The sequence below is a fragment of the Xenopus laevis genome, chromosome 5S (genome assembly GCF_017654675.1).
Source record: "Xenopus laevis strain J_2021 chromosome 5S, Xenopus_laevis_v10.1, whole genome shotgun sequence".
Lineage (NCBI taxonomy): Eukaryota > Metazoa > Chordata > Amphibia > Anura > Pipidae > Xenopus > Xenopus laevis.
The window spans coordinates 86,558,273-86,582,649 of record NC_054380.1 but is presented as its reverse complement, the minus strand read 5'-3'; the positions used below and the strand labels follow the sequence as shown (position 1 = coordinate 86,582,649).

Sequence of the window (24,377 nt, the reverse complement as noted above, 5' to 3'; positions counted from 1 at the left end):
GAAAGAACATTGCTGGCAGGGGCCTATAGAATATTAAAATAATACATTGGTGGCCAGGGGATTAAAAAATAAAAAAAAACACAAATTGGTGTTCAGTAGAATTGAACTCATGGCTTCAGGACTTCAACTCCGCCTCCTTTCGTGACATTGGGTCTTTTCGCCGCTTCAGGACTTCAATTTCGGCTGTTTTCGTGACTTCGGGTCTTTTCACCGCTTCGGGACTTTGGCTGTTCGGCATTTCTTCTTTTTTGGCTGTACGGAATCAAAAATGGCCGCAAATCTTTGGCACTCGGAAGGGGGGCCCAGCTCTTTCTAAAGTGCAGCACTGCCGGCCCCCCTTCATGCCCAGGCCACTTGTCCCCCCCCTGATGGTGGCCCTGGTGGTTGGGCAGCATGCTGCTCCCTAAAATCCTGCTGTCCTAGCCCCTGGCTAGGTAGCCTTTCCACAAATCCAGGCCTGCAGTCTCTCATTCATTTCTCAAAAACCACAGAAAATTAAACCCAATTGCTAATTTACTCAGAATATCACTCTCTATATCGTACTAAAAGTTAATTTAAAGGTGAACAACCCCTTTAACGCAGCTGACAGCACTCCTGCAGAAGCGCTGTGAGGAGCTCCAACTGCCACTTGATTCTTTCCTAATGCAGGTTAGCTAAGAAGCACAAAAATACCCAGCATGCCGCGCCGAGCTAAAGTGACGTCCATGACAGTACCACGTGATTAGCTCCTCCAATCATGGTTCGAAACTGACAAAACGCGTGCCGCTCTGCGTGTGACATTTCTTTACGGAATTACGGCGGCTGCGATGATTGGTATCTTTTTGTGCGCCTGCGGAGTAGAACATCCATGACCATGGAGGAACAGAGCCGTAATCAGCAGCCTTTGCAGACCGGCAAGGGGAAAGACAAGGAAAGCGGCGGAGAACAGCGGGATGCCGCGAAGGATAAAAAGGAGGAGCAGGAACTGGTGAGGAGATGAGAGCGGTATCTCTCAGCCTGTGAGCGCAGGAGAGTCATTTGTGACACGGCCACAATGGGAGAGCTGAGTCACTGGGCCGGTGCGGGAAGGAAAATGAGTTCAGCGAGATCATTGTTTTAGATCGGGGTCGTGACTAAATTAAAGTACTATTCTCACACTCAGGGGGATCCTGTAATTCAGCAAGGGCTCTACATTTGAGCCAAAGGTCTTTGCTCTGTAAAACATGCGCATCTCACCATTGTTATTGAACTACAACTCCCAGCACTACCTGATACTCGGGGAAACATGGGGGCTTGAATTATTTAGTTATCGGCAGAAAATAACACTGAATTGATAACAGAAATGTACAATTCTGTTTATTATAAGGGTTGTTCAACTAATTTTAGTAGGATGTATAGAGTGATATTCTGATATTCAATTTGTAATTTGCTTTTCATTTTTTAATTTTGTGTTTTGAATTATTTAGCTTTTTATTCAGCAGTTCTCCTGTTTGCTGTTTCATCAGTCTGGTTGCTAGAGTCCAAGATACCATAGCAACCATGCACTGATTTGAACGAGATACTGGAATATGAATAGGAAAGTGCCTGAATACTAGGAATGGGATCCTTTATCCAGAGTGCTTGGGGACCTGGGGCTTTCCGGATAACGGATCTTTTTGTAATTTGGATCTTCATACATTTAAAGGAGAAGGAAAGCTACGGAGGCATTTTATTGTCAATAGATTAGCTGCAATAGTACAAGCTAGAATGCTATATTTATTCTGTAGAATGTTTTACCATACCTGAGTAAAAAGCTCTAGAAACTCTCTGTTTGTTTAAGATAGGAGCTGCAGTATTAACATGGTGTGACATCACTTCCTGCCTGAGTCTCTCCCTGCTCTGGGCTCAGATTACAGTAGAGAAGGGAGGGGGTGGGGGGAGAGGAACAAACTGAGCATGCTCTTGCCCAGGGCAATGAGGTTTAAGCTGAAGGCAGGAAGTCTGATACAGAAGCCCATGTGTACACAATAGAAGGAAAGAAATGCAGTGTTTCTTTTGACAGGGGACTCAGAGCAGCACTACTTTGGGGGTTTACTGGTGTATTTAGATGGACCATTCTGATAAGGCTTACTTAGTTTTAACCTTTCCTTCTCCTTTAAGTAGAATTCAACCCTTACTCAAAATACCCCGACCCATAGACCCCCCTCCCTGCTCCCCCCAAGCCTAGCTTCTACTCTACTATTTTTTTTGGTTACTGCTGCAGGTGAACAGCAGCTAAGGATAATCTTAATGCATTTAGTAATTTGATATATGCTTATGTTTGGGGGAAGTAACGTTTGCCACCATTAATACTTAGCCTTTTTATATGTGAATCAGGGTGTTTTAAAATTGTTATATCCAAGATGTCCACATGTAAATAAAAGGTTCCCTTGCACTATATTGTTCATTTTGTCTACAGAACATTTTCTAGGAAATAGTTGGACATTTGGGTTTACAGTGCTTCTTGCATCAAAGCAGTTTGATCCAACACAATGACTGGCAGCAGTTTCAGGCATTTTGATTGGTGCAAGTGACCAATAAAAAAAAACCTTCTTAAAGGAACCGTAACATCAAAAAATGAAAGTAATAAAAATATAATGCAGTGTTGCCCCGCACTGAAACAACTACTGTTTGCTTCAGAAATACTGCTATTATTTATATAAATAACCTGCCGTGTAGCAATGGTGGCAGCTATTTAAAGGAGAAAAGGCTCAGATTACACAGCAGATAGCAGATAAGCTCTGTAGAACATATTGGTGTTATCTGTTATCCACTGTTTAACCTGTGCCATATAGCCTTTTTTCAATTTCTGCCATTGCTACATATGTTTATATGAACTATAGTAGTGTTTCTGAAGCAAACAGATCAGTTTTACCAGTGCAGGGCAACAGTACGTGATTTCCATTACTTAAAGGGGAAGGAAACCTAGTCGGCGCAAACCCCCACCCCCCCTCCCGTTTGTTGCCCACCCTCCCTCCTCCCCCTGGCCTACCCGTCCCGCTGGGCAAATGCCCCTAACTTGTTACTTGTGTTGGATCCTTGTATGTGTTTGGAATAAATATTTATTCCTAGTATTGGAGTGCCGTCCTTCCTTTGGATGTCTATGTAACTTGTTACTTACCCTTCTGCGCAGGTCCAGTCCAGGGAGTTCACAGACGACATCTTCTTCCACGCAATCTTCTTCCTGCTTTGAACGGCGCATGCGCAGTAGGATCATTTCGCCGGTACGATCTACTGCGTATGCGCGTGACTTTTGGCGCATGCGCAGTAGATCTGTAACGGCGAAATAATCCTACTGCGCATGCGCCAAAACGCCGTTCACAGCAGGAAGAAGATCGCCTGGAAGAAGATGTAATCTGTGAACTCCCTGGACTGGACCTGCGCAGAAGGGTAAGTAACAAGTTAGGGGCATTTGCCAAGCAAAGATATTAACTGAAGTTATTAAATATAAACCAAAACACAGAGTGATTTTTAAAAGGGTAATAATATGATGACCATACCGCTATATTCTCATGTAGCTGCCATGTCACAGCTCTCTATTGATGACTATACTTTACTAGGCATGTTTGTTGTATTTGCTACATACCCTGATATATAATATGTTTTGAATACATTTTGTAATTTTTGAAATTAATTCTAAATAGCAGGAATATATATGTATAACTATTGCCTGTTGGTTCTGGGTGGCTATTTTCTGCTCTCATTGGCTCTTTTGACTGTGAATATTTTATTCACCAATGTGGAACATTTTTGGATACTTCATACATATCCCTCTGTTTTTCCCAGTCTGAAGAGGACAAGCAACTGCAGGATGAGCTGGAGATGCTGGTGGAGCGGCTGGGCGTAAGTACCCAATTTTGATGTTTATTTAGAATCTGTTGTAACCAGATAATCCTCTGAACGCCTTTGACCAGTTTAGTAGTATAAGTTTTGTTTTCTGGTTTGCTGCTGTTATTTGATGAATTGCCTTTATTTGCAATTATCATTTCTGCAGGAAAAAGACAGCTCACTTTATAAACCAGCCCTTGAGGAATTACGAAGGCAAATCCGCTCATCTACTACCTCCATGACATCTGTCCCCAAGCCCCTTAAGTTTCTGCGGCCACATTATGGGAAACTAAAAGATATATATGAGAGTATGGCACCTGGGGAGAACAAGGTTAGTAGGAGAAAGAAAAAAGCCACATCCCTGTTGTGTATCATATTACTGATCTTTTTATTAGACTTTTTAAAGCACTCATTGTCAATATTATCTCTACTTTAACCTGCCCATCAAAACAATGTTTATTTTCGGTTAGGGCATAGAAAACTTTGTTTCCAAGTCTTGATTACATATGTAAACCCAAAATCACACTGGGCTGTTCAGCATCTCAAATCTGTATGTACATATTACGACTGTTTCTCTTGTAATTGTATGTGATCCCATAGCTTAAATAATAAAGGCTATAGTGCCGAAAACGTTGGGGTATTCTCATTTCTGGCAAGTGTATCTGTTGTGGTCTCTTTTTGCCTTGAAACAAATAACTAGGTGGTATGTATACATCTGCCAATACTGTTGTATATAAATTGCTTTGATAAGCTATCAATGTGTTTGATGTATGTATGTATATGTGTGTGTATATGTATATATATATATATATATATATATATATATATATTTCCCATAGTCACCCATGCCAGCATTCACCAATGGGTTAATTCCCCTGCTGGCCAGCGGACAGGACCTCCCACCAATAGTTCAAAGTTCTCCTTCCTCCCTTACCCTCTTGTCTTTTTTGTCCTGTCCGGGCCAGGGAAGGATCTATTTTTAAGAGATTAAAGAAGATACTAATAGGAGGATGAGAATCGGTGCTGTGAAGCCTAGAAGCTCCCCTTGTAGGGGTCAGCAGGGGCTAACTTACGTAATCGGGGCTCTCCTCCCGTGTTGCGGGTCAGGGAGTTCTGGGCAGCATGGCAGCGACACTGTGGCTCTTGGCGTATCCTCCCGCATGGCGGGTTAGGTGAGTGCCAGAAACGCTGGGGGAAAGAAGCCGGCGCGAAGGAGAGGTAAGCCGTGTGTGCGCGTTAGCGCTGAGACGAAGGGCGGATGTGACGTCAACAGAGGAAGTGGCCGGACGGCCATCTTGGTTGAGGGCATTAGCGTCCCTCGTAAGTGAGCGCGACTGGAACCGGAAGTGCGGCTTCTTGCCTGAGGGCAGCGTTTTGACCCGCGTGAGCCTATGTGATAACAAGGGGCAGATAGGAAGATAATATTGTTTTATACAGAGTGCTGCCCCTTGATTTAAACAGCAAACACTTCCTGTGGGTGCCATTTGCTTCTCAGAATCCTGAGCTTTCAAGGCATCGATACAGGTAGGGTGTGTGTGTGTGAGTTTCAGCGGTTGATTCCTTGTGATATATACAAGAGGAATAAGCTGATGTCATTGTCTGCTCTCTTATTAGTTCACCAATGGAACCTGGTATGACGGGAAAAGCCTCTCACCCCAAAGGGAAAAGGTGAGGTGGATGAGAGAGAGACTATTGCAAGCAGGGGGCGCAGGTAATAACAATGTGTTATTTTGTTTTATGCAGCCTTCCTGCCGCAGACGCTAAAAAAGACAAGTCTCCAGACAAATCAACAGCCTCTGCAGAAAAACAACAGGAGCCTGGAACCTCTCTATTATCACAGGAAAATCAGTTATTTGCAGAATCCTTGGCCTCAGTAATTAAACAGGCAGTCATACAGGGATTTCAGGAGGTATCGAGTTCTAAGAAGAGGACGAGACACTCTCATGGAAGACAAGGGGAGCCTTTGTCTGATATTTCAGAAGGAGATTTGTCAGATGACTCGGATGTGCTGTCTCAAGCAGGGTCGGAAGAGGGAGAAATTGAGTCAGAGGAAGAATCCTCTTTCGATTTAGCAGTAATTGATCCGTTAATTAAGCAGTTAGGCAAACCCTAACCTTTCCTACAGAATCAGCGAGGGTATCGGCAGCAGATAAATTATTTCCCTCTTCGAAGAAGCGATCTGTGTGTTTTCCGGTGCACTCGTCTATAAAAGAAATTATCCAGACGGAATGGAAAAAGACAGAGAAAAGGGCTCAGACAGCAGGGAAATTCGGAAAAAAGTATCCCTTTGATGAGCAGGACTCAAAGGCCTGGGAGTCTCCACCAAAGGTCGATGCGGCTGTGGTTAGATTGGCTAAGAAGACCACCTTACCGGTAGATGATGCGACAGTCTTTAAAGAACCAATGGAGAAGAAGATAGAATTTAATTTAAGAAAAGCCTTTGGATCAGCAGGAGCAGCCTGTAAGCCAGCTGTGGCTTTAACATCTGTATCTAGAGCCTTGAAAGTGTGGCTGTCTGAGCTAGGAGAAGCTATATCATCGAATGTAAAAAGACCTAAACTGCTGGAGATGTTAGCAGACTGCAGAATGGCAACGGAGTTTATTTCGGAAGCTTCAATTGATTTAGTGCATTTTTCAGCTAGATCTATGGCGCTATCCGTAGCAGCCAGGAGGGCACTATGGCTAAAATCTTGGGCAGCAGATACGGCATCAAAAGTAAACCTGTGTCAGTTACCTTTTGAAGGAGAGATGTTATTCGGAGAAAAACTGGATGCTATCATTAAGAAGGTATCGGGAGGTAAAAGTGTATTTTTACCTCAAGAAAACCAAGCCAAGAAACCCCGCTTTGAGTCAAGCTATAACAAGCCGAAAGATAAGTCTTTTAGGGCCTCCAGACAGTATAAGCCCGGGAGAGAATATTCCAGGCAATCTTCCTGGAGAGCAGGTCGGCCAAGTTCCAGAGGCACATCTAAGAGACCTGGGTTTTTTTCCACCACCCCTTCCACTTCAAATCAACAATGAAGGTGGCAAGGCCCAGATCATGGTGGGGGGCAGACTAGCCGAATTTTCTCATGTCTGGGCCACGACTATTCAGGACGTATGGGTACAGAAAGTGGTTCAGTCAGGATTTCTACTAGAATTCAAATCCGTACCCAGAAACAATTTTTTCATACAATCCGTCGTCAAGGCGACAGAATTGGACAGGAAGATGGCTCAGGATTATTTGAACCAACTGTTCGATTCAGGGGCAATAGAAATCGTCCCTCCTCTGGAAAGAGGCACAGGATTCTATTCAAAACTGTTCCTGGTAAAGAAAGCTTCGGGAGCGTTAAGACCAGTGTTGGACATGAGAAAGCTGAACAGATTTTTACAAGCAAAAAAATTCAAGATGGAATCATTGACGTCCATCATGCAAGCCGTCTCAGTGGGGGATTGGCTAACGAGTATAGATTTGAAAGACGCTTACTTTCATATACCAATTGCAGAGGTGCACAGAAAATACCTAAGATTCGCATTAGAAGACGTGCATGTGCAATTCAGATGTCTACCTTTTGGCCTAGCACAGTCTCCAAGAGTGTTCACAAAGGTTCTTGTGACACTCATTGCGGAATTAAGAAAAGAGGGAGTATCAGTGTACCATTATTTGGACGATATTCTGGTAGTGGCAAGTTCAAGGACAGAGGCCGAAGTTCATACTACCAAGGTAAAAGAGTTTATGCTGAACCATGGATGGGTAGTGAATCAAGAAAAAAGCAATTTACTTCCCACCCAGTCTCTTCAATACTTGGGAGCCCTCTTTCAGACAGAACAGAACATGGTCAGCTTACCTCTAGACAGACAGCGCAAGGTGAGCGAGTTAATAATGGATTTCAAAAGGAAAAGGACAGTCTCTGTGCAACATTGCCTGAGGGTAATAGGTTCTATGGCGGCGACAATTCAAATTGTGAGGTGGGCAAGGTGGCATTTAAGGCCCTTGCAGGTTTTTCTTATAAGAAAGGTAAAGCAGCCTCACTTACATTTGCAAGAAAGAGTGGTGGTTCCACTAGAGGTCAAAGAAACTCTGTCCTGGTGGTGCAAGCAGAAAAATTTAGCAAGAGGAATGCCGCTAGAAGATCCACAGTGGGTGGTAGTGACCACCGATGCGTCAAATGTGGGGTGGGGAGCCCACATAGGCGAAACGTTTATTCAGGGCACTTGGAGGGCAGAGAATGTGTCCTCAAATATTCTCGAATTAAGAGCAATAAGAAAGGCTCTTCGAATCTTCTCTCACCTACTAAAAGACAAACAAGTGAAAGTAAGAACAGACAATACTACGGCAGTCGCTTATATTGCAAAGCAAGGAGGCACCAGGAGCAGAACGTTATTGGAAGAGGTAAAGCCACTATTTCAGTGGGCAGAAGAGTGGCTGGAAGGGTTAACCGCCATTCACCTTCCAGGAAAAGAAAATTGGAAAGCGGACTTCCTCAGCCGGTCAATAATAGATCCGGGAGAGTGGAGCTTACACATAGACATTTTCGAAGAAATTGCAGAGAAGTGGGGACATCCAGACATAGATGTCATGGCAACCCTACAGAACAGAAAATGTCTTCGGTTCTTCTCAAGGTTCCCCTGCAGGGATGCAGAGGCAGTAGATGGCCTAAGTCAGAGTTGGTCAAAAGATTTAATTTATGTCTTTCCTCCATTTCCCCTAATTTGGAGGGTTTTAAAAAAGATAAGATTGGACATGGCAGAGGCCATCGCGATAATACCCTTCTGGCCCAGGAGGCCGTGGTTCCCGCTGCTCCAGAAGCTAGCCATAGGAAAGCCGATAACAATTCAGAAGTTCCCAGGCTGGCTGTCGCAGGATTCCATACAGTTTCAGGAGTACAATCATCTGTCTTTGATGGCCTGGCGGTTGAGAGGGAGAGATTAGAACGCCTCTCGCTAAAAGATGAAGTCATAGACTTGTTGCTGAAGTCAAGAAAAAATAGTACTTCGCAACAGTACTACAAAGTTTGGGACAAATTTGTATCATTTGTTGTGGAGAAGGAGAAGGATCCGTTGTCTCCATCATCTACGGTTGTGTTAGAATTTCTGTTCTCTGGATATGAGAGGAAATTACATTATAACACATTAAAAGGTCAGGTGTCGGCAATTTCAGCCCTAACTGGGAAAACATGGGCAGAAGATCCTTTGGTTAAGAGATTCTTCAATGCTTTGATGAGAGTAAGACCTATGAAAAGGGATTGTCGTCCACCATGGGAATTGCCTTTGGTATTAAAGGTTCTCACTGAGTCTCCATTTGAACCATTGGAGGAAACATCATTGTGGAACATGACATTGAAGGTGGTACTCTTAGTGGCAGTAACTTCGGCTTGCAGAGTAGGAGAGTTATCAGCCTTGGCTGCATCGGAGCCACACACAGTAATTTTCGAAGACAAGGTGGTGTTAAAACCTGCTTTCGGATTCCTGCCTAAAGTAATTTCGAAATTCCATATGGATCTGGAAGTTATCTTACCTTCCTTCTTTCCAGATCCACAGTCTGCGCAAGAATCAGTGTGGCACACACTAGATTTGGTGAGAGCTATAAAGATTTATTTGAAAAGAACAGAACTGTGGAGGAAATCTGATCGATTATTCATAGTTCCTAATGGAGCAAGGAAAGGACAAGCGCCAACAAAGAGAACAATTAGTTCCTGGATTGTTGCAGCTATAGCAAAAGCGTATAATGTGGCAGGAAGGAGTGTTCCTAAGGGGTTGAAGGCCCACTCTACCAGGGCATTGGCCAGTTCCTGGGCGGCACAAGCCAGGGGGTCGCCAGAGAACATCTGCAAATCAGCAAGATGGTCGTCCTTTAATACTTTTGTGAAGCATTACAGATTGGACGTGTTGTCCTCTCAAGAAGCTAAATTTGGGAGAAAAGTGTTGCAATCTGTAGTTTTTTCTGATGATTAAAAGTTTTCTGTTAAACGCATATTGTTTCCCGCCCTCTATTTTAAGCTTGGGGATTTCCCATTGGTGAATGCTGGCATGGGTGACTATGGGAAAACAGGAAATTGTTTATACATACCGTAATTTCTGTTTCCTGGTCACTTCCATGACAGCATTCACCGGGGAGTTTCCCACCCTGTATGGGGACAGCTTTATACTAAGACAAGAGGGTAAGGGAGGAAGGAGAACTTTGAACTATTGGTGGGAGGTCCTGTCCGCTGGCCAGCAGGGGGATTAACCCATTGGTGAATGCTGTCATGGAAGTGACCAGGAAACAGAAATTACGGTATGTATAAACAATTTCCTGTTATATATATATATATATATATATATATATATATATATATATATATATATATATATATATATATATATATATATATATATATATATATATATATATAAAAAAAATATATAAATAAATGTTTTTCTATACCACCTTTTGTCTGCATACTTTCTCGAGTGAGCATACCCAGTATATACTGTATCGAGTTTTGGGTTACTTATTGTGGTGGTACCCTTGGGTTATTTGCACCTCATATAAATGCTGTTGGAAAGAATCTTTTCGAAAAAGTCTTTTTTTTTTTTTTTTTTTGCTGTGTTTGGAGTGCCCTCTATTGATCTGTATTTCTATAAATATAATAGGACAGCATATTCTGGAGTGTTATTGTTTTATTTACATTCTCCAATATCTTTTGCCAGCATTTTGCTGCAGATATCATTTCTGTTCTTGCCATGACTATGAGCAGTGAGCGGGAATGTCTGAAGTACCGGCTGCTGGGATCAGAAGAGGAACTGGCATCATGGGGACATGAGTATGTCAGGTAAGTGAGAGGGGGGATGCAGATGTTGCTGCTACTAAAGGGAATAATGCTAAAAGTCTTTGCAAAACTGTATGTCTAAAATACTCTTAAGAAGTTTGATGTTGATGAAATGAACTTTTACAGATTACATTTAGTTTTCCTACCCAGCTACTTGTTTAGATGGCTTTAGCCATCCCTTCCACAGGTAACAGGGCAAATACACCGTACCAATACATCTATCAATAGGTCCCCTGTGCGATTCATCAAATATAGGAGTTAAAACAGTAAGACGTTTCCTGTGTAGATTGTGGGGGATCCACACAAATGGCAAATGCTACAGCAGCACCCAGTGTAACTTCAATCAGGGCTGTGTCTGTGTATTACTTACTTAGTAGCGTTTTCTGAAAGTCAAGGTACAGTCCAATTTATAAGAACACAAAAAAAAAGTATGTTCTCCTGATACCAGGATAGACTGACTGGCATTCTGAATATCTTGGAAACCTGCTCTTCATTTGTTTCTCCACTACTAGTATTTTTCTCCTATTCTCTATGCATTTCGCATTAGGTAGGAGCTTACTCAAACATGGTGACCCAACACCTTTTTTAGTCTTGAGTGAACAAATCCGTTGCTTTTCTTACTATATGCTATGTCCTAGCTATGCTATGCTATGCCCTAGCACATACTTGAAAAATATAAGTTCTCTTCATAGTTTTTCCTTTAACTGTGCCTCCTGAGTAAAAAAAAAAAAAATCTTTATTTTACCCCAAATCTGTAGTGCTTAATTTTTTTTTATTAATATGTTTCCAAGGCATTTGGCTGGTGAGGTTGCAAAGGAATGGCAAGAAGTGGAGGAAGGAGACAAGTCTCAAAGAGATACACTGCTGACCCTGGTGAAAGAAATTGTTCCCTATAACATGGCACATAATGCAGAGCACGAGGCATGTGACCTGCTGATGGAGATTGAGCAGATGGACATGCTAGAGAAATATATTGATGATAACGCCTATGCTAAAGTTTGTCTCTATTTGACAAGGTGATAATGTTTTCTTAGTAGAAGTATCTAAAAGAAGAAAATTCTGTTATACTGACCTTAAAAAAAAAAAAAACGATCATTTGTATGTCAGTTTTTTAATCAATATCTTACAGTTGTGGGGAGGCTGAATGACGAAATCTCACATGACTTCTAACTTTTCTATAGTTGCGTGAGTTATGTCCCTGAACCAGAAAACTCTGCTCTTCTGCGTTGTGCACTATCCATCTTCCGCAAGTTTAACCGTTTTCCAGAGGCACTCCGTCTTGCTCTTGTTCTCAATGATATGGAACTTGTAGAGGATATATTTACCTCTTGTAAGGATGTGTAAGTGATTAATATCTTGAGACAAATGCTTAAATATCTACAAGGCTTTTAGTCTATTAAGAAAATGATTTATATAATGTCCTCTACAGGGTGGTACAGAAACAAATGTCCTTCATGTTAGGCCGCCATGGAGTGTATCTGGCTCTTAATGAAGATGTGGAGGAATATGAAGATTTAACTGAGATAATGTCCAATGTGCAACTCAATAGCAACTTTCTGGCTTTGGCACGAGAGGTTAGTGATGAGCTGAAAACCATAAGGAAGTTTTTGTATTTGCATGCACATACTGTATTCAGCTAAAATTTATTTTTATGCCATTCATTACCCATCAGTTTATGAGTTCATAATTTGCCACAGGTTCAGGCAGCTCTGGATTTTAATTACTTTTAATGGAAATGCTCTGATGTCAGTTATTCTTTTGAGTTGTAAAGATCCTAATTCATGTTTCCAAGTACTCTATAAGCTATACTAATGTTTTTGATGCAAACATCTAGGAAAAGAGGCAGGGTATATCCCTCATTCTTTATATTAAAGGAGAAGGAAAGGCTAAAATTAAATCAGTTTTATCCGAAAGGTCTATATAAATACACCAGTAAAACCTCAAAATAATGTTGCTCTGAGTCTTCTGTCAAAAGAAACATTGCATTCTTTCCTTCTTTTGTGTACACATGGGCTTCTGAATCAGACTTAAACACCTCCAGTGCTAGGGCTTGAGCATGCTTAGTTTGCTCCTCTCATCCCTCCCTCCTTCCCTCTCTGCTGTAATCTGAGCCCAGAGCTATGAGTGAGCAGGGAAACTCAGGCAGGAAGTGATGTCACACCATGAAAATATGGCCACTGCTATCCTAAACAAACAGAGAGCTTCTAGAGCTGTTTACTCAGGTATGGTAATGCATTATACAGAATAAATAGTGTTATAGCTTACACTATTGTGGCTAATCTATCAGCAATAAACTGCTTTGCTAGCTTTTTTTCTCCTTTAACTCCGCAAAACAATTCGGTTTCACCCCTGCCCCACTTACTGAATGTCTCAGAAGGACTGCATAGGATTCAATGTGCCTGCATTCATGCAAAACGCCTCAAGCTGTGATCGTCCAAACAAAAAAGAAAAAATGTAGGACATACTTCCTCGTAAAGTGAAAACTACTGTTTATTACTACATTAAAAAACACAAGTGGCTGCTGTGGAATGGACGCCTAACGTGTTTCTGCAATACCCCTTAATCATAGGCTAGGGTTAATGAGGGGTGTTCCCGAAAATCGTTGGGTATCCATTCCACAGAGGCCACTTGTGTTTTTTTTTAATGTAATAATAAACAGTGGTTCAACTTTACAAGGAAGTGTGCCCTACATATTTTCTTTTTTTTTTTTTTTTTTTTGCTTCAGTAGATCCCAAATACTAACCTAAGTGTGAAATAAGCAATAATTCCCAAACTAAGCAAGTTGTCAGGATTTTTTTTGTTGCATGATATTGCTTAAAACTTTCATTGTCAGGATTATTTGCTTTGTTAACAAGTTGCTACTTTTATGCAGGGGCCATATATTCTACCCCATGTGGCACTTATTGACGGTGCCTGGCTTAGGCTGATTGGGCCCCGTGCCATGGCAGGGGCCAGGAACTTTTACTTTGTTCTCCCATGGTGACATCTTCAACTCTTTCCATGTTGTCATTGTAATGAAATAGAAAACCTGTTGTCATTGGTCAATATGATTTTAACCTCTGAAAATATGATTTATATTTTTTAAAATATTTGCTGAATTTTTTTTTTATAAAAACAAAAAACTGTTTGTGAAGGTATTGTATCAATCTGCCACTGTATTCTGGGGGTATGTTAATATGGAATTGCCACTGTGCCACCCTGCTTTGAGTTCAGGGGGCATTCATACATGAAATCTGCATCTGTGCCATCCTGCTATGAGTTCTGGGGGTATCTACAGTTGGGTCCATAAATATTTGGACAGACAACTCTTATGAGTTTTGGGGGTATTTATACATGGAATTGACCATGTGATACCATAAAACTATGACAGCATAGGTATTCCCCTGTACTACACACAATTCAGCAGAAACAGTCCCCTAAGTTTGCTCATAGCCTGTACAGAGATTAACCATAAAACCATGACTGCATAGGTATTCCCCTGTACTATTTACCATACAGCAGGTTTGAGGGTAGTTCTTTAGATAATGCACTCTACATTTACATGTACTGTGAAATTGAATATCTGTACTGTGTATGCAGTTGAAACCCATATAAATAAAATTGAGTAATGCGTAATTATTTTTTATATATAATCCATGGTGTTGCACACACACACATTGTACACTGGTCACCAAATGTTGCACACAGCCTAAAATAAGAGGGAACATGTTCCCCAGTTAACCCTGATTGGTAGCAGTCACTTGAACAGAGGAAAGGCAGGCACTCTTCGCCCACCCAGTCCTGGAATTCTATGCCAGACATCAAAACTCTGTCTAGACGCCAAAATGGTTCCAATTGGGCCCGGCAGTTTGTAAGATGGGGCCCTACTTATAGATAATATAGGTAACAATTGACTTACAGGTCTTTATGTGTTTGTTAAGACAATGAGATTTTCTGGTGCATGATGCATAGTTAGTGGCATGGCTTTTTTCTTTTACATAGCAGCTACTTGTCGATTATATATTTAGAGTTGCACTGTGAATTAATACTATCTGTCTCTCTCTCAGCTCGATATTATGGAGCCCAAGGTGCCAGATGATATCTACAAAACACACCTGGAAAATAACAGTAAGCTGAATTGGTTTTTAGTAGGTTACAAAAAGTGTTGGCAAAATAGGAATCATTGCTGAATTTGTAGTTATGGGGGGCATTGTATACACTATAAAAATAACAAATAGAATTCTATGCATTAGTGATTTTTGGTGGTAACACTGCATAATTTCTGAAAACATTTTACGTTGTTAGGGCAGGGGGGGCTGCTGCATTAAAATGAATAGTGAAAAAGTAAATTAATAACTTAGATTTTATAGGTCCTTTTTAATTATTAATCATTTACTTTTCTCCAAAGGATTTGGGAGCAGTGGATCACAGGTTGATTCAGCTCGCATGAATCTAGCTTCTTCATTTGTAAATGGATTTGTCAATGCAGCCTTTGGGCAAGACAAACTTCTGACAGATGATGGAAACAAATGGTTGTACAAAAACAAGGATCATGGTGAGCATTGGACTCTTGATAGTACCAACACTACCTGTATGTTCTGTACTGCTATTACAGTTTTCTTTTTTAAACTTATACACATATTTTGCACCCAGGGATGCTTAGTGCTGCAGCCTCTCTGGGAATGATTCTTTTGTGGGATGTGGATGGTGGTCTGACCCAGATTGACAAATACCTGTATTCTTCTGAGGATTACATCAAGGTAACCTAGGGATTTGCTTAACTAAATGCAGTTGTGTTTATGCATTCTATCTATCTATCTATCTATCTATCTATCTATCTATCTATCTATCTATCCAAATCCTAAAGATTATGATAGCTAGTGAATTGCACATATAAAATTGTAAAGGCATTTTATCTTTGCATCTTTCTTGGGCATTTTTATTTTAAACCTTTCTTTATATAATGCATACTATTATTGCATACAGTAATTATAAAATTTCTGCCTTAGAATACAGTGGCTCACTTATGCTTTTAATAGCCAGGCTCTGTTTTTAAAAAACGGTTGCCTGTGTTGTGAGCAAAAGCAAAAAAAAAAAAGTGCTAATTATTGCATTGTTAATTCAACTTCAGAAACGTTTTCAGATAGTTCATCAGTAATGAACATGACTGGTGGGTTAACGATTCTGTAAACTGTTCTAAATGATTCCTTAGTTGCTACATTTAGTATCTTTGGCCCTGCTGAGCCAAATCCTCAGTTCCGCAGATCCACCTGAGAAATGTATCGATTAATGAAGCAAACAGTAACAATTTAGCATCTGAACCTGGATTACTGAGCTGGCAGACTGAAACAACAAAGACAGGATTTACACATTTGGGGGAAAAACAGTAAAAAGAATATTGAAAAAAAGTCTATTTCTCCTTAGTCTGCTTGGGGGACACAGGAACAATGGGTATAGCTAGAACCACTAGGAGGCAGGACACAACAAAAAAAGAACTAATTCCTCCTCCTCCTCCTCCTGCTATACCCCAGCTCCCAGGTGGAGCCAGACCAGTTCTAGTTGTGTCCTCAGGAGGTTAGGACATAGAGCTCCTAGCCAGGAGTTAGATTTTATTTTTCTATTATATTTATTTTATTATTTCCTACACTTCAACACTGAGGCTGGAATGGGCATCCACACTACGTGTTTTGCTTGCATTTCCCACCTCCAACAAGGATGTCTCCGGGGTCTTATTGTGCCTTGCACGGACCACCCAGGCTGATATTTTCCCCCCTTCTTCCAGGGGGCAAAGTGCTTGGCCGGCAGACGGGAGAGTTCCTGTGCTAGAATCAGGTAAGCACTTTTATGCTTTACCATTGCACTGCCCTGTCTCTGCTGTTTAACTTCCAGCTGGACCTGTATCTCTCCCTCATACTCAGTCCCATGTCAGGAAAAGACCTATGGGGGTTCCTTCTCTCTGTGCTACATTCAGCAAGGAATTGGCCGGTAAGAGCAGGCTCTCTAGGGGGCGGGCGGATCACTTATATAGCCGCATCGCTGTTACTGGCGTCTTCAGTGGCTCACATGGAAGACCGTTTTCCTGATGGCTATCGCTTCGGCTCGTCGGGTATCGGAGCTCTCTGCTCTTTCCTGCAGATCTCCATTCCTTACCTTTCTCCAGGACAGGGTTGTTCTCCGCACTATTCCGTCCTTCCTTCCCAAGGTGGTTTCTTCCTTCCATTTGAACCAAGAGATCACCATTCCTACCTTCTGTCCTTCTCCTCCTTCTCCTTCTAATCCTAAGGAGGCGGCCCTCCATTCCCTGGATCCAGTGCGGGCACTCAAGTATTACCTGCATCGAGTGGAAGAGGTCCGCAACTTGGACTCCCTGTTCATCATTCCTTCGGGCCCCCGTTGGGGCTCCCCTGCCACCAAGACAACCATTTCTCGTTGGATCAATCAGGCTATTCAAAGGGCCTACTCAGCGCAGGGACTCAACCCCCCAGCTAGGCTCAAGGCTCATTCCACCAGAGGAATGAGTATGTCCTGGGCTTTCCGGAATCAGGCTTCAGCTGACCAGTTATGCAAGGCCGCCACATGGACTTCCATCCATACTTTTGCCAAATTTTATCACTTTGATACCGTTGCGGCATCTGACACTCGCTTTGGCAGGAAGGTACTCCAAGCCGCAGTGGCTAGTTCCACATAGGCCTCTACCTCCCACCCATTTTCCTTGGGACAGCTTTGGTATGTCCCCATTGTTCCTGTGTCCCCCAAGCAGACTAAGGAGAAAAGGAGATTTTGTGTACTCACTAGTGTTGCCACCCGGCCGGTATTTTACAGGCCTAGCCGGTAAAATACCTGCCAAGGCTGGGGCCGGTATTACATATTTACCGGCAATGTAACTGCCTTTAAATTTGTAATACGATCAAAAGGAGCCCTCGGCCTGCCCCAATCCCCTGCAACTTACCTTTTCTTTTGCCTCTTCTAGCGTCCGTGGTGTCCGTGGCGTGGCCCGCCCCTTTTGACATCACGTCCCACCCCTTTTGACATCACGTCCCACCCCTTTTGACGTCACGTCCCACCCCTTTGGGCCCCGCCCCCCAGCAGCCGGTAAATTTTTTTATAAAAGGTGGCAACCCTAGTACTCACCGTTAAATCTCTTTCTCTCCAGTCGCTTGGGGGACACAGGACTTCCCCGGTGAGGCCTTCACGTGTTCTTTCAGACATGGCTGCTTATGCATCCTACCTTTTTTTGTATATAGTTCTTATGGCTTCATTTTCCTTTTTTGGGTAACCTCCTGTTCTGTGCTTTGGTACGAACAAGTCTAGCTCCGCCTGGGAGCTGGGGTATAGCAGGAGGAGGAGGGATTAGTTCTTTTTTGTTGTGTCCTGCCTCCTAGTGGTTCTAGCTATACCCATTGTTCCTGTGTCCCTCAAGCGACTGGAGAGAAAGCGATTTAACGGTGAGTGCACAAAATCTCCTTTTCTGGTGAACAATCTGAAAACAACTGATCGGAAAAAATGTTTTGGAAAATGAACAACCCCTTTAACAAAAAAGTATTTATACAGTCAGTCTTATTGCATTCTCCATAAATTTAGTCTGGAGCACTCTTGGCCTGTGGAATTGTGAACTCGGGTGTAAGAAATGAGTGTGATCCAGCTCTTGCACTTCTGTCCGACTATGTCCTGCACAACAGCAATACTATGAGGATAGGAGCGATCTTTGGGTGAGTACTAAATCTATCTCTTTGTGACTATGCTTGAATGAGTATTGGTTGAGACACTTATATGCTGCCTGCATGATTTTTGCACAAATATGGCAGCCCCCCCCTGCAACAGGCAAATACTTTTATGGCGAAATTATAAATAGCATTCAAAGATAATGTTGTGATGGATATAAAAAAAGGTTATTTTCTGGTGTCAGTATCTCTTTAAGCAAGTCCTGGGCTTTGTAGTCCAGCAACATCCTATGGTTCTAAAGCAGTGGTTTGTTTAACCAGAACAGCTTTAGCTTGTTTGTCATTTAAGGATAAACAGGGATATCATGAACAATAGTCGGCTTATTCATTCCTCCGTCCAACCCTCAACTAAACTCTTATTCACAGGTTGGGACTTGCATATGCTGGTTCAAATCGTGAGGATGTTCTGACTCTCTTGCTTCCCGTGATGGGAGATTCAAAGTCCAGTATGGAGGTGAGAGTAGTGTAGTATATTTAAAATCAGTAAGTTAGCAGAAAATGAATGTCGTAATAAACTCTTGACATATAGACAACATGTATTGTATAGAAATGATACTCCATTTGAACATGCTTGCAAGGAGTGAAGAGTTGCAAGTAAAACAAGTGTTTGTAGTTTAGTGACATTGATTCTGTAATCCATTTAGGTTGCTGGAGTGACAGCCCTTGCCTGTGGGATGATAGCTGTCGGATCCTGTAATGGAGATGTTACATCCACAATTCTACAAACTATCATGGAGAAATCTGAGCAGGAGCTAAAAGATACATTTGCTCGTTGGTTGCCTCTTGGCCTAGGACTGAATCACTTGGGTGAGCAAATACATATGGTAAAAGGAGCAAAGTGGATGGTCTGTTAAAAGAATTTACTTTTCATTTACTTTTCTTTCCTAGGGAAGGGTGAAGCAATTGAAGCAATCCTTGCAGCACTGGAGGTGGTGTCTGAGCCATTCAGAAGCTTTGCGAACACACTGGTTGACATCTGTGCATATGCTGGTCAGTTCAGGGCATGTTTGAAAAACTTGTTTTTCTTTTAAATTGACTACTTTTGGAGATAACTGTTTTGTTCCCCCTACCAGGATCTGGGAATGTCTTAAAAGTTCAGCAGCTTCTTCATATCTGCAGTGAACACTATGATTCTAAAGAGAAAGAGGAGGAAAAGAAAGATAAGAAGGACAAGAAGGAAAGTGCTGCTGAAATGGGATCCCACCAGGTGCCTTTTTAAATTGCTACAACCACTCCTCCTTTGTTAGGACCTCATACAGTTGCCTGGCGATATGCCATCAATTTGGTGATTGAATAAAGAAACAGCTGGATTCAGTTATTTTATGGAATTCGAGTGATTACGTTTATGTTTTGCAGCTTACCCATCTACAACGTCTGGTTGTATATATATATATATATATATATATATATATATATATATATATATATATATATATATATATATATATATATATATATATATATATATATATATATATATATATATATATATATATATATATATATATATAGTCTTCGAATATACATACACGTCACTTTATTGAAGTACACAACAATGTTAATGCATCCTACACTATCACAAATGGTAAATAACGAAAGACTTTTCCTTCAACAGAACGTACATTCTTTTGTACCCTGGGGTTAGCTGAATCCTTTATTTTTCCATCAAGGCTTTGTCCTTGTTTCTTCAACATTTAAAATTCTGAAATTTGTGTTTGTCAAATGCTGAAGTGCGTAACAAGATACCTTCCTTAAAGGAGAATTCAACCCAAAAGTTAAAAAACCCCTACCCTACATAGACCCCCCCTCCCTCCTCCCCCCAGCCTAATTGTTACCTCGGGCAAATGCCCCTAACTTTTACTTAACCTTCGGTGCAGATTCAGGCATCAGAGTTCATGGGTGCCTTCAGCCACTTCGATAATCTTCAGAATAAAATGATTAAAAACAACAAAAAAAACCTCCTGCATGGTGCAGATGCTATAAATACAATCTACATTCGTACTTTTTTTCTCAGTATGCTGAAGCTTTATATTATTAAATTTTCATGTTCGCATTAGTTCTCCTTTTACATTTGTCTCACTCTTAACTTTACTTAATCTTTAATGGTTTTTATTGACACTTTAATTAAAGAAAATATGAGTAGAGGTTTCTTCTTTTTCCCACTAAAAAGTATTCATCTTTTCTGTAGGGTGTAGCTGTCCTTGGCATTGCCCTCATTGCCATGGGTGAGGAGATTGGTTCAGAAATGGCACTGCGCACTTTTGGACACTTGGTAATATATGTTGATTTTCATATAGTTACTGGTTAACAGAAAATAAGTATAGTTAACTCCTACTTATAGAAGATACTTTCCATTCACTGACGGGCATAAAGTTGACTTTTTCTGTTTTATCACACCATTTCTTGTTTAATCACTATCGCAGCTCAGGTACGGAGAGCCCACATTAAGACGTGCAGTCCCTTTGGCCCTTGCTCTTATCTCCGTTTCAAATCCCAGACTCAACATCTTGGACACGCTTAGCAAGTTTTCTCATGATGCTGATCCTGAAGTTTCCTACAACTCTATTTTTGCTATGGGAATGGTGGGCAGTGGTAAGATTATTCCCATTTCAATTATCTATTCCTCATGGCTTTATGTATTGTAATAAATATAGCTACACTGGTAATCAACTGAACAGTTTGCTTTCATATTCCCCTAATAGGCACCAATAATGCTCGTCTGGCTGCCATGCTCCGACAACTGGCACAGTATCATGCCAAGGACCCTAACAATTTGTTTATGGTGAGGTTAGCACAGGTATGTATTAGGGTAACCCTGTCTAACTCAATAAATGTATATAATGTGTTCTGTGCAGATTTTAAAAGGTAATATTGTCTTATTTCGTTAGGGACTTACACATCTGGGAAAGGGAACACTCACACTCTGCCCATATCACAGTGACCGGCAGCTAATGAGCCAAGTAGCAGTGGCTGGACTGTTGACTGTGCTTGTATCTTTCTTGGATGTCAGAAATAGTAAGTGTGGTGTTGCAACTTATAGCTGTATTTACATCTCCCGTTTGTATCCTCAGAATCATTCAACAAATTACTTTTATCAGTAAGAATGATAATTGTGTGTTTTTTCTTCTTCAGTTGTTTTGGGGAAATCGCATTATGTACTCTATGGCTTAGTTGCTGCGATGCAGCCACGCATGTTGGTCACATTTGATGAGGAGCTGAGGCCTTTGCCTGTTTCTGTACGGGTGGGACAGGTAAGTCTCTAAACTTGTTATCAATTACCCAGGCCTTAATGGTCATGTTATCGGGCTAAATTTACAGGTAATTTGTTATTTTAAAGCTATGGTTTACTTTAAATTAAGAATAATGAGGAGCAGATAGGTGGCGATGAATAGCTGAATAAATAAATGCAACTATAAATGTATGATAGTCCTTTATCTGAACAGAAAATTCCAAAAGCATACCATATAGTTTTTCATTAGTAAATACCAGCTGTCAGTCTGGTACCTTGGGAAACTAGACCAATCCGGACACATTTTGTCCATATTAGTTTCTCAACACAAGTGCAATTTTATCTTGCAAAAAGTCATTCTACTAGAATACTTTACTTTATTCCATATACATTGTTTATGCATCTTCTAATATATTAACAGAGGTCTATAGTTTTTTTTCAGCCACAGCTTTCGGCAAAGTGTATAATAATAATTGCTACCTATGAGTTCTTATAATTTTGAAGTCATGTGTTCTGCGGTTACAGGTTTACAGATTATGTAGTATATAACCTGTAGCAGCCATCACACATTTGCACTATTCAAACTCTGATTCGCTAGTTGGTTGCTGCTCTAGGTTAAAATCACATCAAGCGATTACAAAAAATCTAGTGGTCCTAGCAGTACCAGGGGTTATGTAAACTTCTTTCACTTCTTTAATAAACTGGGAAAAAATGTAATTCATGTTGTTTAAAAATGTCCTTTTTTTTTTTTTTTTACCTATGTGTGCTTGATGAATTTTATGATTGATGCAGTATAGTGCATGACTCCAGGACAATCTTAGTGATGCACTAGGGCAGGAAAAGAAAGTCAATATTTGTAATAATCAGTCATAAGTGCATATGGTTAGAATGCCAAATGATCAGCCCTGCTAAGGTCTTCCAATCTGACCTGTTGTTACGGGGAACTATCGCAAAAATGAAAATTTAATATAAGCTTCAGCATACTGAAATAAGAAGTTTTCTAAATATAGTCAATTACAAATTCTGTACCGTTTCTGAAATAAGTTTATCTTTACTATTCCTCTCTCAACATGTTTCTCTTCATTCTCTCTTCTTGCAGGAATTGGGTGTCAGATAATCATTGACAGTTAGATCCAATATATCTTATAGGGGAGCTCCTTTTGCCTAGAAGATGTATTAGAGCTCACTCTATTAAGATCACCAGACATCATGTCTCTCTACATGCAGGATTTGTGCAAAAGGCAGTTATTTTGTTAGATTTTGTTTGTACTTGAATCAGTTATTTGAGTGAGCTCTAATTCATCTTCTAGGAAAGGCGCTTCCCCTCATAAGATCTTGGATCTAACTGTCAATGAATATCTGACACCCTGCTAGAAGACAGAATGAAGAGAAACAGATGCTGAGAGAGGGAAATTATGCAGAATATTTAAGTGACTGTGTTTAGAAAATTTCTTATTTCAGTATGATGAAGCTTATGTTAAATTTTCATTTTCATGATAGTTCTCCTTTAACATTGGATAAACCTATATACCATTCTTGTTAGTGCTGTTCTATCTAAATGGACATGAATGTTTTTCTTTTCATAGGCTGTGGATGTTGTTGGTCAAGCAGGAAAGCCTAAGACCATCACTGGGTTCCAGACACACACAACACCTGTGTTACTTGCACATGGTGAGCGGGCGGAGCTGGCCACTGAAGAGTATCTGCCAGTAACTCCCATTCTGGAAGGTTTTGTTATCCTTCGCAAGAATCCAAACTATGATGTTTAGTGTTGATATTTTGGGGGTAGAAGGTCTGCATCACACGGGGTTTGTGAACCAAGCTGTGTTTTCCTTTTTGTAACTGTATATCTTATTAAATAATGTCACAGCCATGCTATAAGCATGGTTTAAGTACAATCTGTGTTGTGCCCTATTACTAAAAGAAATGCTTCTCGTGGTGCTGAAGAAACTACATAAAACTGCATAGCCATAAAAGCCATCAGCTGGTTTAATTCAAAGAACTTCCAGCAAAAACCTTTTGGATGAAATAACCGGAATGAATATATATTTATTTATATGAGTGTGTGTGTGTGTGTGTGTGTGTATATATATATATATATATATATATATATATATATATATATATATATATATATATATATATATATATATATATATATATATATAGTGTCTTACTACCATGTGGTAACTACCATATTGCTGAATGCCCTCAACTGATGCGTTATAGGGCTTTTGGTACATCATAGCTACTTCTGCAGCCATTTGCCCACGGTATAACACTTCAGTGGTGGGTGCTTCGTTGCCATTTAAAATATTTTCCATTGTAGCTACAATGTTGGTATGCAATCAAGTATATCCATATCAAGGATCCAAGAAATAATACATATTATAGTGGACATTTTGCATAATAACAGTTAAACAGGAAATAGATGAATAAACTTTCCTTGGACAGTGCATTGCATTTAAAGTAATAAAAGGAAATGGTGCTCTTATGTTTCGGTCCAAGAAATGTATTGTAAAATTTTAAGTCCTTTAAAACATACTTTGTGAGTTCTAGGTTTATCACAACAAAGCTTTTTCTTACAATGTGTGAAGGGGACAAAATATTATAATCCATTCCTATTTAAAATGAGTTGGAATCACCTCTTTGTGCTGGGTCTAATGTAGCCAAAGGCGTATACTGTTCAAATGCAAACCCTTCTGCCCAATGAATACTATTAAATAGTAAAGCTTTATTTAGTAATATCAGTGTTGATGTTAAGGGTGTGTCCTAATAAACCATTTCATAACTGGAAAAACTACAGGAAAAATTAACACTTGTAAAACTGTT

At 40.7% G+C, this 24,377-nt stretch overlaps 1 protein-coding gene across 1 annotated transcript; it reads left to right on the top strand.

Annotated features, from left to right (window-relative positions):
* Window positions 1-796: 796 nt before the first annotated feature.
* Window positions 797-23,440, top strand: psmd2.S (proteasome 26S subunit ubiquitin receptor, non-ATPase 2 S homeolog). Its single transcript, NM_001091162.1, is given in 21 exon segments — window positions 797-967; window positions 3,784-3,840; window positions 3,992-4,156; window positions 10,498-10,619; window positions 11,408-11,632; window positions 11,798-11,956; window positions 12,046-12,190; window positions 14,663-14,723; window positions 15,004-15,150; window positions 15,249-15,355; window positions 18,177-18,304; window positions 18,683-18,770; window positions 18,961-19,123; window positions 19,205-19,306; window positions 19,390-19,523; window positions 20,505-20,588; window positions 20,740-20,908; window positions 21,019-21,113; window positions 21,205-21,331; window positions 21,449-21,567; window positions 23,132-23,440. Coding segments are annotated over 21 exon segments (2,694 nt in total). The 5' UTR covers window positions 797-853; the 3' UTR covers window positions 23,315-23,440.
* Window positions 23,441-24,377: the final 937 nt, after the last annotated feature.